Source organism: Centruroides vittatus, unplaced genomic scaffold (genome assembly GCF_030686945.1).
Source record: "Centruroides vittatus isolate TY-2023 unplaced genomic scaffold, ASM3068694v2 contig_388, whole genome shotgun sequence".
Lineage (NCBI taxonomy): Eukaryota > Metazoa > Arthropoda > Arachnida > Scorpiones > Buthidae > Centruroides > Centruroides vittatus.
In genome coordinates this window covers 508,383-530,888 of record NW_027122204.1, presented here as the reverse complement: position 1 = coordinate 530,888, position 22,506 = coordinate 508,383, and the positions used below count along the sequence as shown (strand labels likewise).

General features: G+C 30.2%; 1 protein-coding gene and 1 pseudogene across 7 annotated transcripts in view; both read left to right on the top strand.

Moving 5' to 3' along the window:
* LOC136975769 (zinc finger protein 862-like) overlaps positions 1-20,600 on the top strand; it is a 57,538-nt gene extending 36,938 nt beyond the window's left edge. For 6 of the 7 annotated variants that reach the window (XM_067270868.1, XM_067270865.1, XM_067270866.1 and 3 more), the window contains 2 exons: positions 6,743-6,914; positions 18,451-20,600. In XM_067270868.1, the coding sequence (XP_067126969.1) occupies positions 18,524-20,545 (2,022 nt within the window). In that variant the 5' untranslated portion in view covers positions 6,743-6,914; positions 18,451-18,523 and the 3' untranslated portion in view covers positions 20,546-20,600. Of the gene's footprint in view, positions 1-1,207; positions 2,600-6,742; positions 6,915-18,450 lie in introns of those variants that run through there. The other variant, XM_067270872.1, reaches the window with a different exon arrangement.
* Positions 14,091-15,409, top strand: LOC136975808 (uncharacterized; annotated as a pseudogene).
* Positions 20,601-22,506: the final 1,906 nt, after the last annotated feature.

Genomic DNA, 22,506 nt, shown 5'->3' with positions numbered 1-22,506 from the left:
CAATATTTTAATACAAGTGGTTTTTTTTTTTTTTAAATATCATCGGGTTTAATATCACTGTTTTAAAAAATTATTTACATAAATTAGTTACAGAATGTTTTAAACTTGCCAAAGAGGTGCTTACAGGTCCAAAACATACACAAAAAAAGAGTGGACGGTGAAATAAAGCTGATTTTATTTTATCTTTTGACTAAGATTTCTTCCCTCTGCTAATTAGAAACAACACCAGAATAATAAGTCCTATTTATAAACAAGGTCAATGTGGACAATATAATAATAAAATTAAAACATTAGGGACATAGAGGTAAAAAAGAAATAAGAAAATATGTTTTCAATAAACATATATGCAAGAATGGATCATAAATTTGATAGAATTCAGTTATAAGAACAATTATTTTGTAATAAAATATTAATATAGACAAAAGGATAGAATTACTATAGGAACAATAATAGGACTTAAGCTGGCTGAGATATGTATGAGAGAGATAGAGGAGAATATTATAAATATAAAAGGTATAAAATTTCTAAGTAGGTTTGTGGATGACATAATCCTAATATATAACAATGTTGTTATAAGTCCAAAAACAATATTAGATATAGTTAGTAGTATGAATAAAAATATTGTTTGATTTAGAAGAAGCGAAAGATAATAGTATTATTAATTACTTGGTATTGCAATAGAGAAAAATTGTAATTCATTAATTTTTAAAAAATATGAAAAATAGCTTTAATACTAAAGCAACTATTCTGTAGTCTTACTGTTCAATGAATATTAAAAGGAATAATTTTGTTACAGAAATTTGAAGAATCACAAGAAAATTACATTTAAAAAAAAGGTGGTGTAAAAAAATTTTTAAATGACTATCCATTAAGATTGTTGAAAAAATAACTATAGAATATAAAAAAGGAGTTTTCATATTAAATTAAATAAATCAGCATATATACCATATATCTCGGCGGATAAGACAACCTTCAGATAAGACAAGGTATAAATTTTCGTCAAAGTTTTATAGTTTTAGCATATATCTGTCCTATAAGACGACCCCCCAAACTATGGCCTATGAATTTAGTTTAGATCAGCGATCATCATCTGGATAATAACACTGTATAGCATATACAGAATTATGTCCTATTTGTAATTTTTTGAACGGAGTAAAAGAAAAAACATCTAGCAACACCAAAAAGCAGAAGCTTCAATATCTGACAACACTGAAACAAATTTTGAAAAGGACCACGTGTAAACGACAAAAATAAAAAGGCGGGAAAAGAAAATCATGGAACCAACGAAAAGAAGGAAATATGAAGCAAGCTTCAAGTTAAAAGTCATAAAACAGGCTAAAGAATCAAACAACTGTGCTGCAGCAAGGGCTTTCGATATAACAGAGAAGATGGTAAGAGATTGGAGAAAAAATGAAGATGCTATTAAAAAAATGCCAATGAAAAAATGTTCTATGAGGAGAGGACTAGCTTGCTGGCCAGATTTAGAAAATAACGTTGCAGAATGGGTACAAGAACAGAGGCAGAATTGTTATGTTGTTACAAGAAACATGATTAGGGCTTATGCATTGAAGTGGGCACGGGCAAATCCAGAACAAGGCAAAGAATTTAAAGCAACAGTAGGTTGGTGCGATCGTTTCATGAACAGAAAAAATCTGGTAATACGACAGAAAAAAATTGCACAGAAATTACCACAAGACCTTGAACATAAAGTCACAAGTTTTCACAAGTTTGTTATTCGTATGAGGCAAAAATACAACTTTCCATTATCTAATATTGGAAATATGGATGAAACACTGATGAACTTCGACATGATAAACAATGGAACTGTGGAAACAAAAGGCATAAAAACTGTTCAAGTCAGAAGTACAGGCCATGAAAAGACTAGGTTCACAGTAGTATTAACATGCATGGCAGATGGAACAAAGTTAAAACCCATGGTCATTTTCAAGAGGAAAACTACTACTAAAATAAAATTCCCGCCAGGCATTTTTGTACATTTTCACGAAAAGGGGTGGATGGATGAAAATGGTGTAAAATTGTGGATGGAAAATGTGTGGCAGAGACAACCAGATGCTCTACGAAATCAGCACAGTTTGTTGGTGTGGGATATGTTTCGCAGTCACATAACTGAGAACACTAAAAATTGCTTAGCACAGAACAATACTAAGAATGCTGTTATACCGGCTGGTTTAACTTCAATGCTACAACCTTTAGATGTTTCTCTGATTAAACCATTCAAAGATCACATGCATGAACACTGGAATAACTGGATGATGAGTGGTGAAAAGTCGTATACGAAAGGTGGAGCTTTGCGGGCCGTGTCACTTGGTGTGCTCTGTGATCTCGTGATCAAATCATGGGAAAAAGTGAAAGTGGAAACAGTGATCAAATCCTTCAAAAAGTGTGGAATTTCTAATGCCATGGATGGCACTGAGGACAATTTGTTATGGGATACTGATGATGAAGCGGAAAACGACTCACTAGGTACAGAATTAGACCCATATGACGAGCTTCTCAACAACGAAAGTGAGGATGTACTTGAGGAGCTATTTGCCTTAGATGATAAATGTGAGGATTTTGCAAAATTTTAAATACATTGGTGAGTAATTTGCTTTATTTTATAATAGTTTTAATTTATATAAATTTCAATCTTGGTTTTTTTTTTCTTTTTTTGTATCTGTCCTATAAGACGACCCCGGATTTTCGGGGTTTTTTTTTATTCAGCTATCGTCTTATCCTCCGAGATATACAGTAGGTTTCATTCCTATATGTAGATTTATTTTATATAAAAAATATATATATATATTAAATTTTATATATATATATATATATATAATTTTTTAAAAACATGGAATATGTATAGTACCAAAATTTAAAAATAAATTTAATTTAGTTGTAGTTGTAAGTAATATAAAAACTAATATAGAAAAATTAGAAACAACAGGAGTTGTATATAGAATCTGTTGCACTTGTAAAAGAAAAAATAAGTTGATGAAACTGGATGAAAACTGAAAGTTCATATGAAGGAGCACAAAACCACTATCAGGCTAAACTATAAAGATTCCCTGTAGTTCATACATACACAAAATAGAAAATGTAACAGATATGAAAGATATTAAAATATTACATTAAAAAAATACTATTAAAAGAAGAATAAAAGAATACTGTATGATATTAAAACATAAAGCTTTAGTTAATTTAAACAGAGGATGTAAATTGGGTAGTTGTTGGAATGACAACAGATATGTCACTGATGCAGTGATAAGAGAATCATCTATATCATATGTTAACTTGAGGAATATTAAAAATTTGTAAAATTGTTATATCAATGATTTTTATAAAATGTGTGAATATCTAATGTTATCTAATATTATGGTTGTTCGTATCAAGAGATTTGTAAGTCTGCAAATAAATGTTACAAATAGGAACACAAAGACTTATGTATACAATTGAATATTCCTTTATTGCTCTCGTAACACGGTTCTTTTCTTTTTTATTTACAATTGATCCCAACTTGACAGAGTTTTACCTTAGTATCCTCAGTGGGGAAGGGGTCGCCACTTATTTGCATACAAACAATAATACACGCACGCATAACATAAAACCTTATAACTGATTTAAAAACTAAACTTATAACTACCTTAAAACTAATATAATAGGGAAATGGATAGACTTAGGAAAGATAGAAAGTATATAGAAATAGATAGAAAGTACCTGGGTTCACGTTGATCGATCGATATCCTTGAGGAAGTGCCCTTTTACAATAGAGGTCTTTTATCCTTCTTCCTTATTCGGCTGTTCATCCTAGATGTTCTCCGATTCTCTTGGCGTTCTCTAGTCCCTTGTGTCTATATTTCTCTGGCCTCAACAGTCCTGCATTCTCCTTTCTTTCTCTCTCTTTTGAGTCTGGATCACTGCCTTGCACCTCTGTTCGTTTCGAGGTCCAGCCAAAAAGTGTTCACCCCTCTCTTCTCTTCTTGCCTCGGTCCTTCCTTTCTTTTGTCTCTCTCCCCAAATTCGTGGAAGTCCTAATACCCTCTTCTTTGTTTAACTCTTTGTTCTTAGAAGGAGTAATCCTCCCCCTCCAGCAGTAACGGTTGATATAGAAAGTTTTTTGAAGACAATAGACAGGAAATAAGAAAATAGAAACGAAATAAAGGAATTATAAATTATATACAAATTATAATATGGCTGACGGCCACAATATCACTTTTTTATTGTTGTAATAATTTTTATTGTATTGTTAAAAAATTTTGTTCATATTTTAGAACTAAAAAGGGCTTGACTTAGTATCCAGTTGAAATGCATATTGTGAACAAAGTTAAATATGAAATTTTTAAAAATAAATGGGGTTCTTTGATAAAGGTGCCTCCTGTTCATTGTTTTGATAGTCTGTTAGAAACTGGCAGAAGAATATGATGTATTAGACATATTGAACATTACAGCTTTACTTGATAAAGATTGTTGCTCTTATAAATAAATTCATTAAAAATAATATTTTGAAAAATTTAATTGAATGTGTGATGCTAATGAAGCAATTGTACTTTTAAAATGTTTGTAAATTATTTTTTTTATATTGTAGCTATTTTGATTGTTGCATACAAAAATTTTACATTTTCATTATGTAGTTGTGCAAAATCTTATAATTGAGATGGGTTGATGATGATAAGCACAGAACCCAAATGATTAGGAGTTGAAAGTTGAAATTTGGTACACAGAGTACATCATGAGAACATACACTAAGAAGGGATTTTTTGAAATTCCCCCACGGGGGAGAGGGAGAGGATTAAGGCTTATCCTAAGAAACAGCTTCTACTGTACTATTTTAGATAAATTTTTTTTAAAATTTTTAACTGCACTTTTGTAGGGTATGCCACGAGAATACACCCTAATAAAAAATATTTGGAAATCCCTGCGGGGAAGAGGTAGAGGGTTAAGGATTACCTTGAAGAACTCGGCTTCTATTGCACTATTTTAGATGCGGTTTATTGTGTTTTTGACTGTGTTTTAGTAGGGTATGCCATGAGAATGCACATTAAAGAAGGGATTTTTGGAAATTCAACTCTCCCAGGGAAAAGGAGGAGAGTTAGTCAGTATTAGGGTTTCTCAAACGGGATCCTGGAATCCGGGCTGTTTTTTTAACCCGGAAAATATCCTGGGAAATTCTTCTCATCCCAGGAAATCCCGCAAATAGTCTTAAAAGTTCACTTTTTTCTTTTTTTGTATTAAGGTTGAGGAAATTTTGCAAATATTAACTCATAAACTGTCAGAATACATTTGTATTTATTAATTTTAAACCTGCTTATTAGTTTTTAAAATTTTTGCTTGTTATGACATCTCACGAATTGTCAATAATCAATATGTATTTGTGGCAGGACTCAAAATTCTTTACTTGTCAGAACCTGTAATATCTTGAATAATTGTGTCGATGCTGTCTTAATTTTAACTATGCCCAATAACTGCATTATGCCAGGTTGTGCAAATTGGGCAAGGATACAAATGAGTATGAAGTCTGCAAGTATGAAGTTTTTCTATATAAACCTGATTATTAAAGACAAACAAACTGCCGAATTATCGGGCTATAAGCTTGATACCACTATTAAAGCAGAATACTAGACAAATCAAGAATACTAGAGAGCAAAAGAAGTACAGTACTACAATCTCGAAAACAAACTAGAAATCTTCCAGGCTACAAGTGAAAAAATACATAACATCCATCTTCTCTTGAATGAATTAAAGACGATTCCACCCACATCCATTGAATTGGAAAGGACATTTTCAATAGCAGGACTTTTCATTATTAAAATAATAACCATATTGAGTGATTGGAGTATTGACCATCTTTGGTTTTCAAAATCTTAATACAAATTATTCTTGTAAATTTTATGTTTTATTTAAAAAATGAAAATTACCTTCTAAGTTAGAAGTTTGATCTAAGTTCATTTTTTCTTTAAATTTTCAACTCAATTCAAAGGCATTTTTTTTTGTAAGCAGTTTCCAACAGATTTTAATAATTTTTTTGTATTTGTGATAATGTAATTCAAAGGTAATTTTAATATATATTTTACACAGCATTATTAATATTATGATTTTGGAGGTTGCAGAATGTATTAAATTACTTTTAAAAATGAAAAATAATTATATCATTCAATTTCAAGATATTTTTTATATTTTAAAAATAATTAACTATATCCCGGGATCCCAGGAAACAGTTCACTTTTTTCCTGAAATCCCAAGACAAGCAAATAAGAAACCCTAGTCAGTGTAAAGTGTAAATAATAAAAAAGGAAAGTAAATAGTGGCACATATAGTATACATTTTGGAAATTAATAAATATTTTAATCATTTCCACTGTTTGGGTAACTCAAAAACTCCAAAATATTGAACAAATTCATAAAAATTTGAATGAATATTTGAATTTGTTTCAAATTCGAAATATAATGTTCCAAACAAGTTTTCTTAGATTTTAGAATTTAAAATTTATCATTTTATTCAAGTAAGGTTATCATAGTTCTTGCACCTGGTGAAAACCGGTAAGATTGGCTGTAGTCTAATAATCGTAATCTTTGCTACAGTTACTTTCTGTCCGAGCAAAGCCAGGCCCATCTGCTAGTAACTTAATAATTGTTTAGAGATGATATTGACTTATGTATTTAAATTTTTTCATTATATGGTTTAATATTATATAAATATTTTTTAAAATTGATTATATATATTTTATTTATTTATTTAATATTTTTAGATTTTTCCTTTTTCAAATCCTACAAATATAATATGGAATATTCATTCTCTTATCATGAATAATTGCAAATTAAAGTAATCTCTAATTAGTGAAGTAATCAACAAAGATGTGATACTTAAATTTGTTAATTTAGAAAGATGAGAACAAGTAAGAATGGTCAACATCAAAGAAGGTACACACAAAATTATTTTATTGTTTTGTTTTCATTTTTATGTCATGTTGTAAATGTGAAATTTAGACATTTTGAAAAACCTTTATTGACAGTTAACTCAATGATTACAGTTCAATCTGTCAGGTAATCACCATCAATCTCACCATCTTTGCTACAAACTTTCAATCCCATGAGCATAGAATGACTGAAATTTTCTTTTTGGTTTTTAAAGAAAGTCTTTAATGTTGGGTATTGTCATTGAACTATATATTGACAATTGGTTCTGTAGGGCACAAAATAGTAGTCAGTTGGCATCAAGTCTGGGTTGTAAGGTGGATTAAGCAGAACCTCCCAGTCCAGACTGGCCAGCTTCTCTGAGGTAATCTTTGTTCTATGTGCTGGCATACTTTTGGTAATTATGTAAAGTACTATTTTTAGTATCTTAAGAAACCGACACTAACTGCGGCCGGTAAAACTTCCGTTAACCTAATGGGTACTTTATGCAGATTCGAGATTAGTTTGCCAGGCCTGGGCTTTTACGCGTGCACCAAAAATATTAGTAAGAATAACGACAAATATCAAGTCAAAGCAAAAAAAAAAAGTTTCCAAATATATTTAATTAGTAAATAGAATTTACTATGTACAATTGTCTATAATCCAAAACAAAATTTATTAATGAAAATCAACAAGTCAACCCGACAATAAACTCAGCTACTTAGCTTAACTTAATATTAATTCCCCTTTGAAAATTTGACAAATCAAATACTTAGGAACTATGAACAAAATCTCTTACGAGCTAAACGTCTATCCGTCACCTCACTATACTAGGAACCTATTTCCTCAATCCTTTCTGCTATCGTCAAATCGTCAATCGAATTCCTCTTTAACACCTTGGATCGCCTAATTCTCAATCTGGACTTTGACCAGGAATCACCTCGCTCTGGAATTCACCTCCTCCTCCTTCGGTTAGCGTACTGGCTTTATGCTGTGAGGTGACGTCACAATTCAGCTGGGTTACTCCCCTTATTTATATAACTTAGTTTCTAACATTAAGTTTCGTTCTGGCAGCTTTAATTTTCCGACGAAAGCTTATAAACCATTTACAAAGTATTTAGCACAATTTTCTGGGATGTTATTACGGTTTAATAAGTATTTCTTTACTAGTGAGTGTGGGGATTCCCCCTCCATTTTTTTTTTCCTGCGGACTGTTTACTTCCGCTGGGCAGCGCAAGTGCGCAAGATTTTTTTCCTACGGCGCTCATTCCTTCTTGAGTTGGTTTATCTTCTTTTTTCGTTACTAATAGAGAGTGGTGGGGAACTTTCGTCCTAAATAAACATAAGCCCCAAACAAAATATAATAAAATGAAAAAATAACGTTCGGACTCAGTTCCTTACAATTAAATAATAAAAACTGGAATTCTTTTGGCTGATTAAGATGTATATTTCTTTAAATATGCCAAAAGTTTTTCCAAGATGATTCATTATATCCATTTTTTGATTCTCATTAATTTTAGTATAACTTTTTATAGGGTACAACTTTTTTTAGATAAAAAATATTCAGATACCCTATAATATGTATCTAATAAAGAGAAAAATCATGTGATATTTTAAAAAGGAAAAAGCCAGAGTCACACATTTCAAATTTGTTGGAATCAAACTCATTCTATGGGTTTGTTTACTTCTGAGCTAATTTTACTGTCAGCATGCTTAGCCTGTATACTTTCGTCTGAGCGCCATGCTCATTGGTGTTTACTTTAGAGCTATGTGACGTCATGTTAGTGAAATTGGTAAGCTTGGAGTGCTAGCTAGTTTGTTTTTGAGCTTTGTGTTGATTCAACATGGCTGTTCCCATGACAAAAGTGTGTTTCTCATATGAACAAATGAAATTGCAACTATTAATGGAAAAAGAAATGGCAGAAAATATTTCTAATGGTAAATTTTAATTACAGTGGAACCTCACTTAATGAGCACCTTGCACAATGAGCATTTCACATAATGAGCAAAACAAATTGTAAAAATCTGCCTCGCTTAATGAGTGATGAGGAGAAGGGAAGTCCCGAATTATGCGTATGCAGCATGCTCCATCAGTCTGTGTTTAGCACTCGTTATGCTAGCATCTTAGTGTCGCTTGTGATCACATATTTTTCCAAACTTGTGTTCACACACATTACTTATAAATGGCAATAACCATAGCCCATTATAAAATAAACATGCCAAACGATATGCCACATTCTTGGGTCATTAAATTTAATGACCGATTCCAAATTAAATTTTAGAAATGTCTGAATTAAAAATTAACTATTTATAATTATTAAATTTAATACAAGATAGCAGTCTAAAAATGCCATTTTTTCATTACAAACTGCATGTAGAATGACAGATAACTTATTTCTATTGAAATAAGCTGCTGCTTCTTCAGTTGGTGCTTTAATGGCCATATGCTTTCCATCAATACAGCCTATAATTCCTGGGAAACCAGACTGGATATAAAAAATTTCCATTGATTTTTCAGCATCCTTCTTTGATGGCCAAAGATTATTTTTTCATTTTCATTTAATATTAAGAGAGAATCAATAGCCTTATTTAAAATGTTCCATGCTATACGTCGAGACACATCAAACCGATTGCCAATGCCTCTAGAAAAAAGGAAAAAAAATAAATATTTAATATCATTTATTTTTTTCTTTTAAACTAAGTTATACCATTGCACTTATGTCTTATGACTTACGTCTTATATTAAGTAATTAATAAATTTAAATGCTGTTCATTTAGAAATTACAGTACTGTATATAGAGTTATTTCATAGAGGTATTACAGTACTGTATATACAGTACTCAATATAGAGAGATTGGTATGGAAGAGAACATGATCAGATATGTCTCTGTGCTTTGCGACATGGAATGCTACAAAAGAATATTTTGTTTATGGGGTTCAATCAACTCATTTTTAAGACGGTTAGGTCTTAAAATCAGTAGACTAAACCCACCTGTGTAAAGCCCATCTTATTTTTTATCATCAGTGTTGTTACTCAGAGTTCAGAATACAATCAAGTGGCCTTGGTCAGCATATTAAATACAAAGCAATGGTCAGCGTGCACTGCACTGCATCATGGAGCACCGTCGCATCTATCCACTTGGTAAATCAATCATTATATATATATATATAATGTGTGTGATATTCTCTTATGTACCATATCTGATTTCATATATTATAAACTGACCTGAATGATTCTTAATTTGCCAATGTCCATAAGCAGCATAAAAGCTGCTTTTGAGGAGAGACAGGTTGTCTTCTAGGGGTCAGTAGTTCCCTTTGTGTCTAAAATTGGACTTATTTTTTTAAGGAGACCTTCAAAACATTTTATTGTAAGTCTAAAATGTTGTTTAAAATCGGTTGGGTTATAAAAAGGTACCATCTCTTCAACAAAGGTTTCTATTTATCTTATGGATCTTGCTTTTTTTTCTTCTTTCATTTTTTCACGATTATATCCATAATAAGATTATTCAGAATCAAGTAATTCTAACTGTAATGTAACATTTAAAATAGCAGCTTTGACAATATTATCGATGCTAGAAACTGCCATATTTCTTATTAGAGTTTGCATTTACTTTCGAATTGGACAAGTAAGCACGAATACACATGCTAGTGACGTCACTTTCGGTGTTCAGAATTAGCACTGCTAGCTCAGAAGTAAACAAATCCTATTTGTTTACAGACTCCATCATGATGGATGAAATGCCCTTTGGTTACTCTGCTAATATAACCTTGTTGAACATTTCTTTCTAGTCATTTCTATTAAAAAAAAATTGAAATGTCTAAATTTTACCTTTACAACCTGATAAAATTGATTTGATTTTTTTTTATTTCTGTTAAAAAATAAAAAAGTAAAACTTTTTGTTATAAAAATGTTATAAAATAATTTAAAAATTTATAAATAGTTAATTGTAGTTATTAAATAGAATACAGTCAAACCTGTTTTTATGCGGTGGATAGGGACCGCATAAAAAAAACGCATTAAAAAAAATCGCACGAAACTTCACGAGTGGCTATAAAAAATAGTTTTCGCAACACAATTAAAAAAATATTTTTTTTTTATGCGGTCCCTATTGACCGCATAAAAAAGTCTCACATAGAAAATAACTCAAAACCGTACGAAATAGAATTTATTGACAACAGATGTCAGCACTTGACTGCATCATCTCATCTATCGTCTGTTTTACATATTTTTGTCCAGGTGGTGTTTTTTTGACTTAAAAAATATATTATTTCATTTTTTGCATATTCATACAATAATATTACTATAATAAGTTCATTTATGCTATAATAAGTTTATTTAGCTATAATAAGTCAACGTGAGACATGACGAATCGCACGAGACTAGTCGCCAACTATACCACACAAATAAAAAATCGCACAAAAAAGACCGCATAAAAACAGGTTTGACTGTATACTAATGAACAAAATTATAATTTATGTTGTTATAAATTAAATTTAATAAATCTATTATAAATAATTGAATTTATTTTAAAAAATTATAATGAATAAATTTTAAAATTCAATTATTACAAGTTAGAATAGTCAAAAGTTAATATTATGATTTATTTTGTGAATTAATGTGTTTAGTAAATTTATTACAAATAGTCTTTTTTTTTATTTTTGTCAATCAAAATGTATAAGTACTTTAATTAAATTTATAATTCTGAAATATAATCATACTTTACAATAAGGATATCAATAAGAATATATTTATGAACTTAAAATTAGTTTTGTACTTAATTGTTTTAAAATAATAATTAGAAATTAAGAAATTTTAAAAAATATACAAAATCAATGTTTTAGTTTTAAATTAGTTTTTCAAACCTTTAAAACCTACAAAATTATTGTTGTAACTTCATTCAGTTATAGTTTATTTAAATTTGATAGCCAAAAAGTTTAAAAATTATAAATTTTTTAAATATTCATTGTATTTAAAACAGATTAATAACTTTTATTACTAATGTTGAAAATATTAGTAGTAAATTTTTTTAATTCTCATTTTCATACTTCTCTCGAAAATCTCTTAAGTAAAATTAAATTAAAATTAGACCAAAAAAAAATTGATTTTCTTTTTATAACTAGGATACTTGTAATAATTTACACAAGTTTTAAATGGAAATAATAGTGAATATTTATATTAAAAGATATCAGTTTTACATCCTATTGTACTGTTTTCTGTCTAACCTAATCATCAACTAGATTTGCTAGAACAGAAAAGGAAGTTCTTACTAGGAGAATAGAATTATTGTTTGAATCACTTGGAATGAAGTAAATTATGTTTTTTTTTTTAATTACAATTTTTGTGATAGTAATTAATCATTAAAAAACATAATGTATACTGTAAACTGATTCTATAAAATGATAGATCACTCAACCTAATTTTGAATCTTAAAAAATTACATTTAAAATAAATTCTAAAGAAAATTTGTCGATCGATATCGATGATATAAACACAATATTGGCTACTTTTGCAACATCTATAATTTGGCATTTTTGAAAAAAAATATATATATTATATTAAATTTATTTTTATAAATAACATTTTATAAAATATAAAAAATTAATAATAAACTAAAAATAAATTTTACATTTAGGTTACTACATTGTTATAAAAAAACAAAAACTGGTATGTACTGTACATTACTCTAAACAAATTGCAAGAAGCAACAAAATGTATACTGATATAATTTGCAAAGTTATGTGTAAATATGGAAATGCAAAAAATACAGGACATGAGAAGTAAAGCTCTGAATTTTTGTTATAGGCCCACCTTGGGTGGCTGTAATTCATGTAGACGTCATGGCATACTATCAAATGAGATGGTTGATAGTACTTTAAGGAACTGCATTCCAGACCACATTGCTAGAATTGGGGTTGTTTAAGACATTGTGGGGTAGGAAGCTATTGCAGATAACAACCCATGACATCCCATACATGTTTAATAGGTGATAATTTGGGAGTACAGCAGTCATAGAAATATGTCAAAATTTTGTAGACTGTTTGTACTGTTGTGTACTTTGTAGCTGAGCATTGTCTTGTTGCAATATCATTGATGCCCTGGCTATAAGGTATGCTCACAACATAGGCATAATGATTTCTGAGCCATACTATTATGCTGTGAGTTTCCATCAAATGTACCAAAGGTGTTTGGTTACTGTATGAGATATCACACTTCATTGGGCCACAGTGTGATAACTGATGGAAAAGCTTTCTACATGGCATTGTTGACAGTGGTGGCACACACACACACACAAGCATTTGGCCTAACAGAATATGGCTTTATCAGTAAACATCATTTTATATCATTTCGTTATCCGATGATGTCTGGCTTGACATTAGAGGAAATGATGAGCTAGTAATGAAATATATGTATATTGGCATGCAGGTAATTATGAACTGTTTGGGTTGATACAACATTTTCGTTAAGATACCTAGTATTTATCTTGTGGCAACAGATAAAGGGCATATATATATAAATTAAGATTCTGTAATTGTGCATAGAAGCCCAGGGTTCCTATCCTAATCCTGGGTTGATAAAAATAGGCAAAAAGGACTCAAACTTTGTTTTTATAGTCTTAATTTTCATTAATGAAATAAGATTCTCTACTTTTCAAATTTTTAATGTTTTGAGTTATAGTAATTTTTTTTAAATTTAAGCAAGTTTTATGTGGTGATTTTAATTTGTTTAATATTACATATATAAATTTTCTCATTTAGATTCACCAGAAAAAATTTTATTGATAGTATTTACTTTTTTTATTTTATGCAAATTATCAATTTTCCTACTAGATACAATGCTTTGCTAGATCTGACTTTTTACAAAGGAGTGTACTGTTTCTGCTTATCCGTAATTGGAATTAAATCTTATTGTAAAGTTATTTTGTTAGTTATAGATTCTATACCCTCTGATTTAAATAAACCTCATGTGGTATAAGATAAATTGGAAATTTGTTCTCGATTGGTTGTTTTCATAAAGAATTTGAATAAAAGTTGATGCGAGTAAATCTGGTTTGAGTGTGTGTAATTCAAGATACCACAATGGAATAAAATATATGTTTTTCTTTATTTTTTTTAGGGTACACTAAGTATTTCAGTAGGGGTAAATAATGAATTACACTTTAGTGCTACCACTTGAGTATATAACTAGTTAAGATAGCTACCATGTTGTGGAATCAAGATGATACTAGGGCTTTAATAGCAAAGTTCTATTTTCCATTACTTGGCAGTGAAAGAAGAGAAAAATGGCAAGAGATAAAAGACAGAGTAATAGAAAAAGTACTACAGCTTTCACAACCGGAACCCTTAAAAAAAGGAGAGATTAGGTTTTATTAGGCCAATAGGATTACAGATATTAAAATGGATGGAATATCATGATGAAAATCCTTATCTTGGTATAGATCTACTGAATAATCCCTGTTGGACATCACAAGGGACAATAGATAAAAAGAAAACAGCAGAAACATTAATCAAGGATGAAAGCTTAGATATTACCAGATGCTATAGATTGGCATGTATTTACTGCTTAGAGAATGATACTCTGGAACTGTGGAACAAGATGCCTGAAAATTGCAGAAAATCTTTTTATAGTGAAGAAGATCCAAGAAAGTTTAACAACAGCAATTAGTGGTTCTTTGGACATATGATATAAAAGGGGAAGTGAATAAGCTGGATAATATGATTGAAAGAAGATGGCAAAGTAGGTGCTTTCCTTATCAATATGCATTTGAATATGCAGCAGTTGGTGGTAATAAAGTGGCAACTGAATATTTTTTTGCAAAAACTAACTTCTAGGGAAAGAGAAGAATCCTTGGTAAGATCTGCAGGATACTTAGCAAACAGACGTACAGTACCTCTGCTTGCAATCGTACTGACTTTCCTAAAGAACACTATGCTGATGTTTTATGTTTTTTACTCTCACAAATGGATGAAGAGCAAGAAGCAGAGGTATTTAAAAGCTATCCTTGTAAAGTACTGAAGTGTTTTTGGATTGGCCATGGAAAAATCTCTCTATGGAAATAGTGACCCTTATGTTGAATTTTCTTTCCGAAGAGGATTGTCATTATTTTTTGAGAGAAATGGCCGATGAGATGATAGAGGGCAACAAAGATTATGATTATCAAAAGCTTTTTGGGGAATTTTGGCAGCAAAGTCCTAATGCTCATAAAAGATATGTTATAGATAAATGTGCTAGTGAGTCTCTATTATCAAAACTATTTGAGATTAAAGATAAGAAAAATATCTCATTAGTTTTGAAAGATGCAACTCTTCTGGAAAAAAAGAAAATTATTTTTTACCGTGAAGGTAAGAATATCTGTGAAAGTTTAATTTATAACAATAAATGGGATTCACTAGAATTCTTTGTTCAAGAGTGTATATCATCCAAAGACATGATGATTAAGTTCAAAGAAGAGTTCAAGGAATGTGTCATGCGTTGTCGCTCAGAAGAAAAAACTAGAGAGAAAAAAACATATGTGGAATAAGTTTTTTCAATTACTAGACGATCTTGCTCAAGAAAATAATAAAAAGAGAAGTATGGAGGAAGGTAAAAGTAGTCCAGAAGTAGCGCATAGTATGAAAAAATAGGTAAAAAATGCCAAAAGCAACAGCTAAAACGAAACACATTGCTGGATTAATAGAATTGTTACTCACCGAACCAATTAACCCAGATAATGATAAAGGTAATCCAGTTCTTGCAGTGGATAAAGAAAAGATCGTAGGATTTGCTGAAAAGTTTAGTTTATTTCTTGATGAAACTCCAAATATTGGTTCAACATCTGCACCAGAATTTTTTATTCATAGTGTATTAGGCTTGGTTTTGACTTTGTCTGAAAGTGGACTAGTAAAAAAATTTGGTATTAATAAGGTGTACGTTAAGCATACTGAGGAAGATGTTGAATATGTGCAAGGTAGTAAGAAAGTAAAAGGTGAAGCTAATGTTGTAAGCACAGCTTCTGTGCTTTTTTCTTGAAAAAGATGGCAGAAAACAAGTAGCCCTTAGAGTTTTTACAAATGATGGAATTACAGGTGGTAGAAATCCAGTCTGTATCTGTACTTATAAACTTTTCCTCATTGCTAATAGTATTTTTTCAAATACTATTAGCAGAAATATTAGTTTGAACTCAAAAAGTGTTCTCTCCATTACCAACAAAGCATAGAAACTTAGGAAATTCTGACAATATTGGAAAAATAGCCTAAACAAATCATTAACAAACAAACTATGTTGTCTTTATATAATGATGATGATGACTGTTGCAATGTTTTTTTTTTTTTTTTTTTTGCTTTGCAATACTAATTTTTTTAAAGTTTTCTGTAAATAATAATTCTGTCGAATATGTATATGTATGTAATGATCTAGGTATACTTTTTGATTCAAAGCTTACTTTTAAAATAACACAATAAAAGCTTTGGCCTTTAATAATTTTGTCAATATATTATTTCAAAGGAAACTTTTATGGTCTCCATAAAATTGCTCTTCATATGGCAAGTGCCTTTAATATCTTTCTCAATATTTTCTAATAAAAAGGCCCTTAAAGTACTAATATTCAGTCTGTTGTGGACTATTGTTTATCAATTCAGAGTATAGCTGCACTTCAATTATTATATAAAGTGACTAAAATGAATTACAGAAGATTTATTTTCTAATTCATAAATTGTATACCTAATTTCATTTGGATAACCAGCATGTTATCTGATGTTATCTGTGTTTAAAAGATAATTTGAAAGGGTGTACAGATTATATGCCAATTTTAAATTCCAGTCATGAATTTAAGTTGATTTTACATTATGTGACTGACAATTATCTATCCATTCATGAAAAATGACAACTGTGACAAAGTTATGTTTAATTACAGTAAGAAGTTATGACATTTTGAACAAAATTAAACAAAATAATTTTAATATCAATAATTTTTACTACTACTACTACTACTACTACTGGACAAAAGAAATTAGTCGTAAAATAAAAATGATAGATCATAAGTTATTTATTTATTTTTATACTTAATTTACATAATTGAGACAAATCGTAAGCACCTGCCACTGCTAATGCATGCTCAGATTTAAAGTTATTTAATATTTTAAATTTTTTACAAATATTAGTTTAATTTAATGTAAAATGGATTTCTACATTAGAGTTTAAAAAATAAAGTATTATCATCTTTAGTTTTGATTTTGTTAATTAATATTTTGAATTAAATTTAATAATTATTATTTAATATTAGTATAAGATAGCACACTAACCTCCTACCTTTTAGAAAAAATTATTTTATATTATTAATAGTTGGCTAAACTATAGTCTGAAAAATCCAGAAATTAATATGATTGTTAGAATATTTGGGCTTAGTGATTTATGTATTTCTTCAGTGATTTGTTAACAGAAATGAAACAGAAAAAGCAATATTTTAATGCTTGAGATGGCAACTTCTAAACTGCTTATCAACAGTTATCTTGCTTTCAATGGTTTCCTCTATAGGGTGGGCTATATGAAGGTTTTATTTTTGTTGTTGCAATTTTCTGCAGGTTATCTGCATGAAGTTACAATAATCTTTATTTTACCAACAATGGTTATGTAGTGAGAGATATTCCAAATTTTTACTATATATTATTTGGATTGTATTTCATTTTTTTAAAAAGTAAAAAAAAATCATTAAAATACTTAATGAAGTTTTTATCATATACCTTCTTATACAATTAAATGATTCTTGTATCAAGTTTCCCTCCTTTTGCTTAAATTCTTCCAAATGATGTTTTTATTACAGTTGTAAATTCTGTTAATCAAATTGAAAATCTTTTATTGGGCTTCAATTTGAAAAATTGTAGACCTAAAATTCTCACTGTTGGTTGTCTGTCCTTCCTTAATCTGGAGAGCAATGTTAGATAGATGGAAGTTGAGACCAGATATGGAAAGCTTCAATGGTACTCTCAGATAAGATTGCCAGCTCTCCCAGACTCACCAGAAAACTCCAGAATTTAGCAAAAATTTTTTAAATTCTTGGGACTTCTAAATTGAGATCTATTCTTCCTATATTTACTTTTGAGTTATAAATTAAAACAAACTGAAACAGTGTTTTAGTTTGTTTTAAACACATTTTACTGAGAGTTAAAATTCATCAAATTTTCCAAAATTTTTAATTCCTGGAATCACTTTTACAGGAATTGGCAAGCTTACTGTCAGATCTTTTTCAAAGTGGTAAAATGATAAATACTGTAATTGACAAGATTACTTTTGGAGTATAGAAATCTCTGTACAACATGATAGTTAGGATCTGAAAAAGTGGAGAGGCATGAAAATTTTTGAAACATTAAAAGGAAAAAATGATGGTTGAATGTTTGGAAACTTATTTAGATAAATACTAATTCAAGTTTTTTAAAGTGATTTAAATATAAATTTTTATCTTTGCAATATTCCAATTTATATGAGTAGTAAAATAAAAGTAATTAAATACCAAAAACATAGTTTTATTAAATTTTATTATTTGAATGCTGTTTGGCATTAATGTTAGAAAATATTTTTTCTTTCTAGATAAACAGACATTGGTGAAAGAGATTTCATGCAATAGTTTTCACCAGAATTTGACTGTTCAAGAATTTAATAGATGGTAATTTTGGATGATGATAGAATGTTTGAGAAAACAGTTTTTACATATTTGGCAATGAATACATCATCAGTTAATGGTATTACAGAAGGGAGAAAAAGAAAATTCCAAATTAGTTGGCTTCAAGAGTTTAATTGGTTATCATTTGACACCGAAACAGGTTTAGCGAAATGCAATGTTTGTACAAAATTTCCCAATTTATGTAAACGAAATTCAAAACTTGTCCAAGGTTTTAGATCTCCATTTAAACATGAAACTTTCAAGTTTCATGATAAGTCTGGTCTTCATCAAAAATGTTTGGAAGCACTACTAAAACAAGATACTGTAAAACCTGCTGCTATGTGCACTGAGAAAATAAATCAAGAAACATTTCATCATATGTCTGTATTATTTAACATTGTGTACTATATTATGAAAAATGGTAAGCCATTTTCTGAAGTCAAAGATTTACTGTGTTTAGCAAAAAAACTCAGAACAAATATGTATGAACAGAAAGAAAATGAGGATGAATATAAAACAATTGCATCATATATTGCTCAAACAATAAAGAAAAATTTGATTGACAATATAAAACTTTCTGATTTTGTAAGTCTACTCATTGATGATTGTACAGATTCAACAGTTGAAGAAATTATTTTATATATCAAATATTTCAATAATAATAATGTAGTTGAATCATTTTTAGGAACTATCCCTTTACAAAAAATATCAGCTGATGATTATTTAGAAGCAATAGATAAAGAATTCTTTAAATTAGGATTAAATTGGAGAAATAATCATTGGTTAGTAGGAGTTGGAACTAATTCAACTGTAACTGTAATTAATTCAATGAAAAATATGAAAAGTCATTTGATTACAATTCCTTGTATAACTTACGATTTACATATACAAGTATTGAAATCTGCAAAAGAGGTGCCTTATATCTCCTTTATGAACAATATTATTATTAATATTTTAAAGTTTTATCAGAACTGTCCAAAAAGATTAAAAACACTCCAAACTGTAGCACCAATGCTTCAAACCAAAATTCTTAAAATTCAAATTTTTGATAATTATTGGCTTATATGTAAAACAGGATTCCTTAAAGCTTTGCTTGCAGATTGGGAAACGTGGCTGATTCATTTGGAATCCATTGAAAATGAAAATTGCAGTGAATACATTCAAATCAAAGAAATTTTGAAAGTGTTGAAAGATTTTAGATTTATTTTAACAATTCATTTTCTTCTAGACTTTCTTCCAATTTTTAAACAGTTATCTTATATATTTCAAAAACATTTATTAGTAAGTCAGATAAAGATTCATGTAAATAATGTTCTTTGTTCACTAAAGAAATTAGGAAGAAGTTCAGGTTTTATGGAAGAAAATTTTATGAGACATATATCAACAAAAGGAAGTTATAAAAATATTCCTTTAATAGAAAAATCAGAAAATAAAGATAAATTTCAATCTGACAGAAATGAACTTATACAAATAGGAATAAAATTCATAAACAACAGATTTTTAGATATAATTAATTGTGAAGTTGCCAATGCCTGTTGTATTTTTGATACTTTCACTTGGCCAAGTGATGAAAATTTGAAATGTTTCGGTGAAGAAGAGATTAAGTGTTTGGGTTGTCATTTCAACAGTATTCTAAGCATTGACTCTGCCGAAACTGTAAATAATCTGTTATTAAATGAATGGCGTGAATTCAAAATGGTCGGACAAAATTTAAGATTTGACGATCTTGTTGATAGAATACGTTCTCAGAGTGAGAGATTTCCTTTTCTGAGTAAACTCTTATCAATTGTGGCTATTTTGCCTACTGCGTCAATTACCTGTAAGAGAGGTTGGAGTGAAATTAAATCAATACAAAGCGTATATAATGAAAATTTCAGTGATGTGCTAATGGTGAAAATGAATGGTCCAGAATTAGAATGTTTTCAGCCAGAATCTGCTATAGATAAATGGTACTTTGACACCCAAATGAATCATTTAGATGGATATAAGCATTATTTGGCATCAGAAAGACAAGAGCAATAATTGTGTGTTTGTAAATAAAGATTTTGTAGTGTTAAATAAATAACTTTTATGGCTATTATTATTATTTTCTCTAATCCTTACAAGTTGATGAATTTTTGAAATTATTCAAAACAATCGAAGATTTGTCAATTGTTTAGAGTTTGATTTCAAAATACAATGATATGAGGTACCACATAGGATCCGATTTGTCGCGAAATGATCAAAACTTTAGTTTCTTGAAGAAAGAATGCTTTTTGTACAGAGAAAATATGTCGCAAAGTTATAAAATAAACAAAGTTCTACATATCGGCTCTGTAATGTCCCGAGGATGACATGAACACGTAACAAAATGTTCAGGAGCCTCTAATTGAAATGGCGAACCTTGATTCTAGTGGCCGCAAACGTGACGAAATGAAAACGAAACTTTCCCGTTTCGTTTTCATTCGGGTAAAAGAATGTTATGAATTTTTAATTAAATTAATCTGTCATATCGGCTCTCAGCGATCCCTCGTATGTCGAATGAACACTAAATTTGACAAAAATTTACTTTGGAGTTTAAACGATGTTTCATTAGTGAGGTTGAGGCCGAAGTTTTAAACGTGTACGTCGGACGTTCGGCGCCGCTTTCCTGTAAGCCTAGAAGTTTGACAATGGTGTTTGGAAAGTCAGTGGAATTGTGCTCGACATTCCAAACGCCATTGTCAAACTTCTAGGCTTACAGGAAAGCGGTGCTCAACGTCCGATGTACACGTTTTCGCGTTTAAAACTTCGGCCTCAACCTCGCTATTGTTTGAACTGTGAGCAGTGAAAAAATACGCTCGAAGCGTAAACGTCATCCATTGTCCAAGTCGTCACGTTACAATTGTTTATTTTTAGTAGTAATTTTTTTTGCTTCAATTTTGGAGTTTTTTTTTTTTTTTTTAAACTCTTTCCGCCCTGTGGGCACTAAGAGGGCCTCTTTTAGAAAGCCCATTATGGGTTCGGCCAGGCCCACAATGGGGTGACCGGGTGGTGAGGGACGGGGCCCGACATATCCGAACGGACCACCCCCCGAAAAATTCCTGGGGATTATTCGACCCGTTCGGATTCGATCCCGGGTCCCCCAGAGCGGTAGGCTGCCACCTTGACCGCTCGGCCATCCGGCCGTCTCAATTTTGGAGTTTGTAAAAGATCGAAGAACACACAATACAATACAAATCAATTTTTTCCTGCAATTTTTATTTGTCGATAACCTTTGGCACCCGTACGTTTTGTATTCTTTAGTCAAAATATCCCGAACGGAACTTTTTAAACAACATTTGATACGTTCAAAGTTTAGAAGCATCTCCCCACACACATTACGATTTTTTAGTGTGTATGGCGTTACATCCTTTCAAACACTCAAAGCATAATATGCTCAATATGCTTTTTATCTGAGGACATTTCATCTCGATTTTATTCGAACAAAGTGTGAAGAAAAAAATTTAAAATAAGCTTCTGAACAATCACAGCTGTTAAAAAATACGCAAAAATTTTCTGCTCAACCCACCTTATTAACCATGGTATCCAAGAAATGTGTAGAAGCAACGAAGTTTAAGAGGAAGATTGTAATATCGACTTTTGAGCTAAAAAGGGATCTTATGCGAAGCATGAAAGCGGTACACACAACGCCATGTTTAAAAGTTTTCAAATGCTATATATGTTAGCGAGGTTCAGGCCAAAGTTTTAAACGCGAAAACATGTACGTCGGATGTTCAGCGCCAGCGCCGGATCCAATAGGTGCGAGGCCCAATTGAATTTTTTTTTTGTGGAGCCCCTCAAACTTTAAATAACAAAATTAATTAACTGTTAATTTACATATTGAAATATGTTGTTTTATTTTTAATAATAATATACCTAGATATTTATTTTTGTAACATGTACTATTTTTAAATATATAAATTTTGACGTGATGCGGGGCACGATTGGCACCAATCGCTCCAATCGCCTAAAATCCGGCCCTG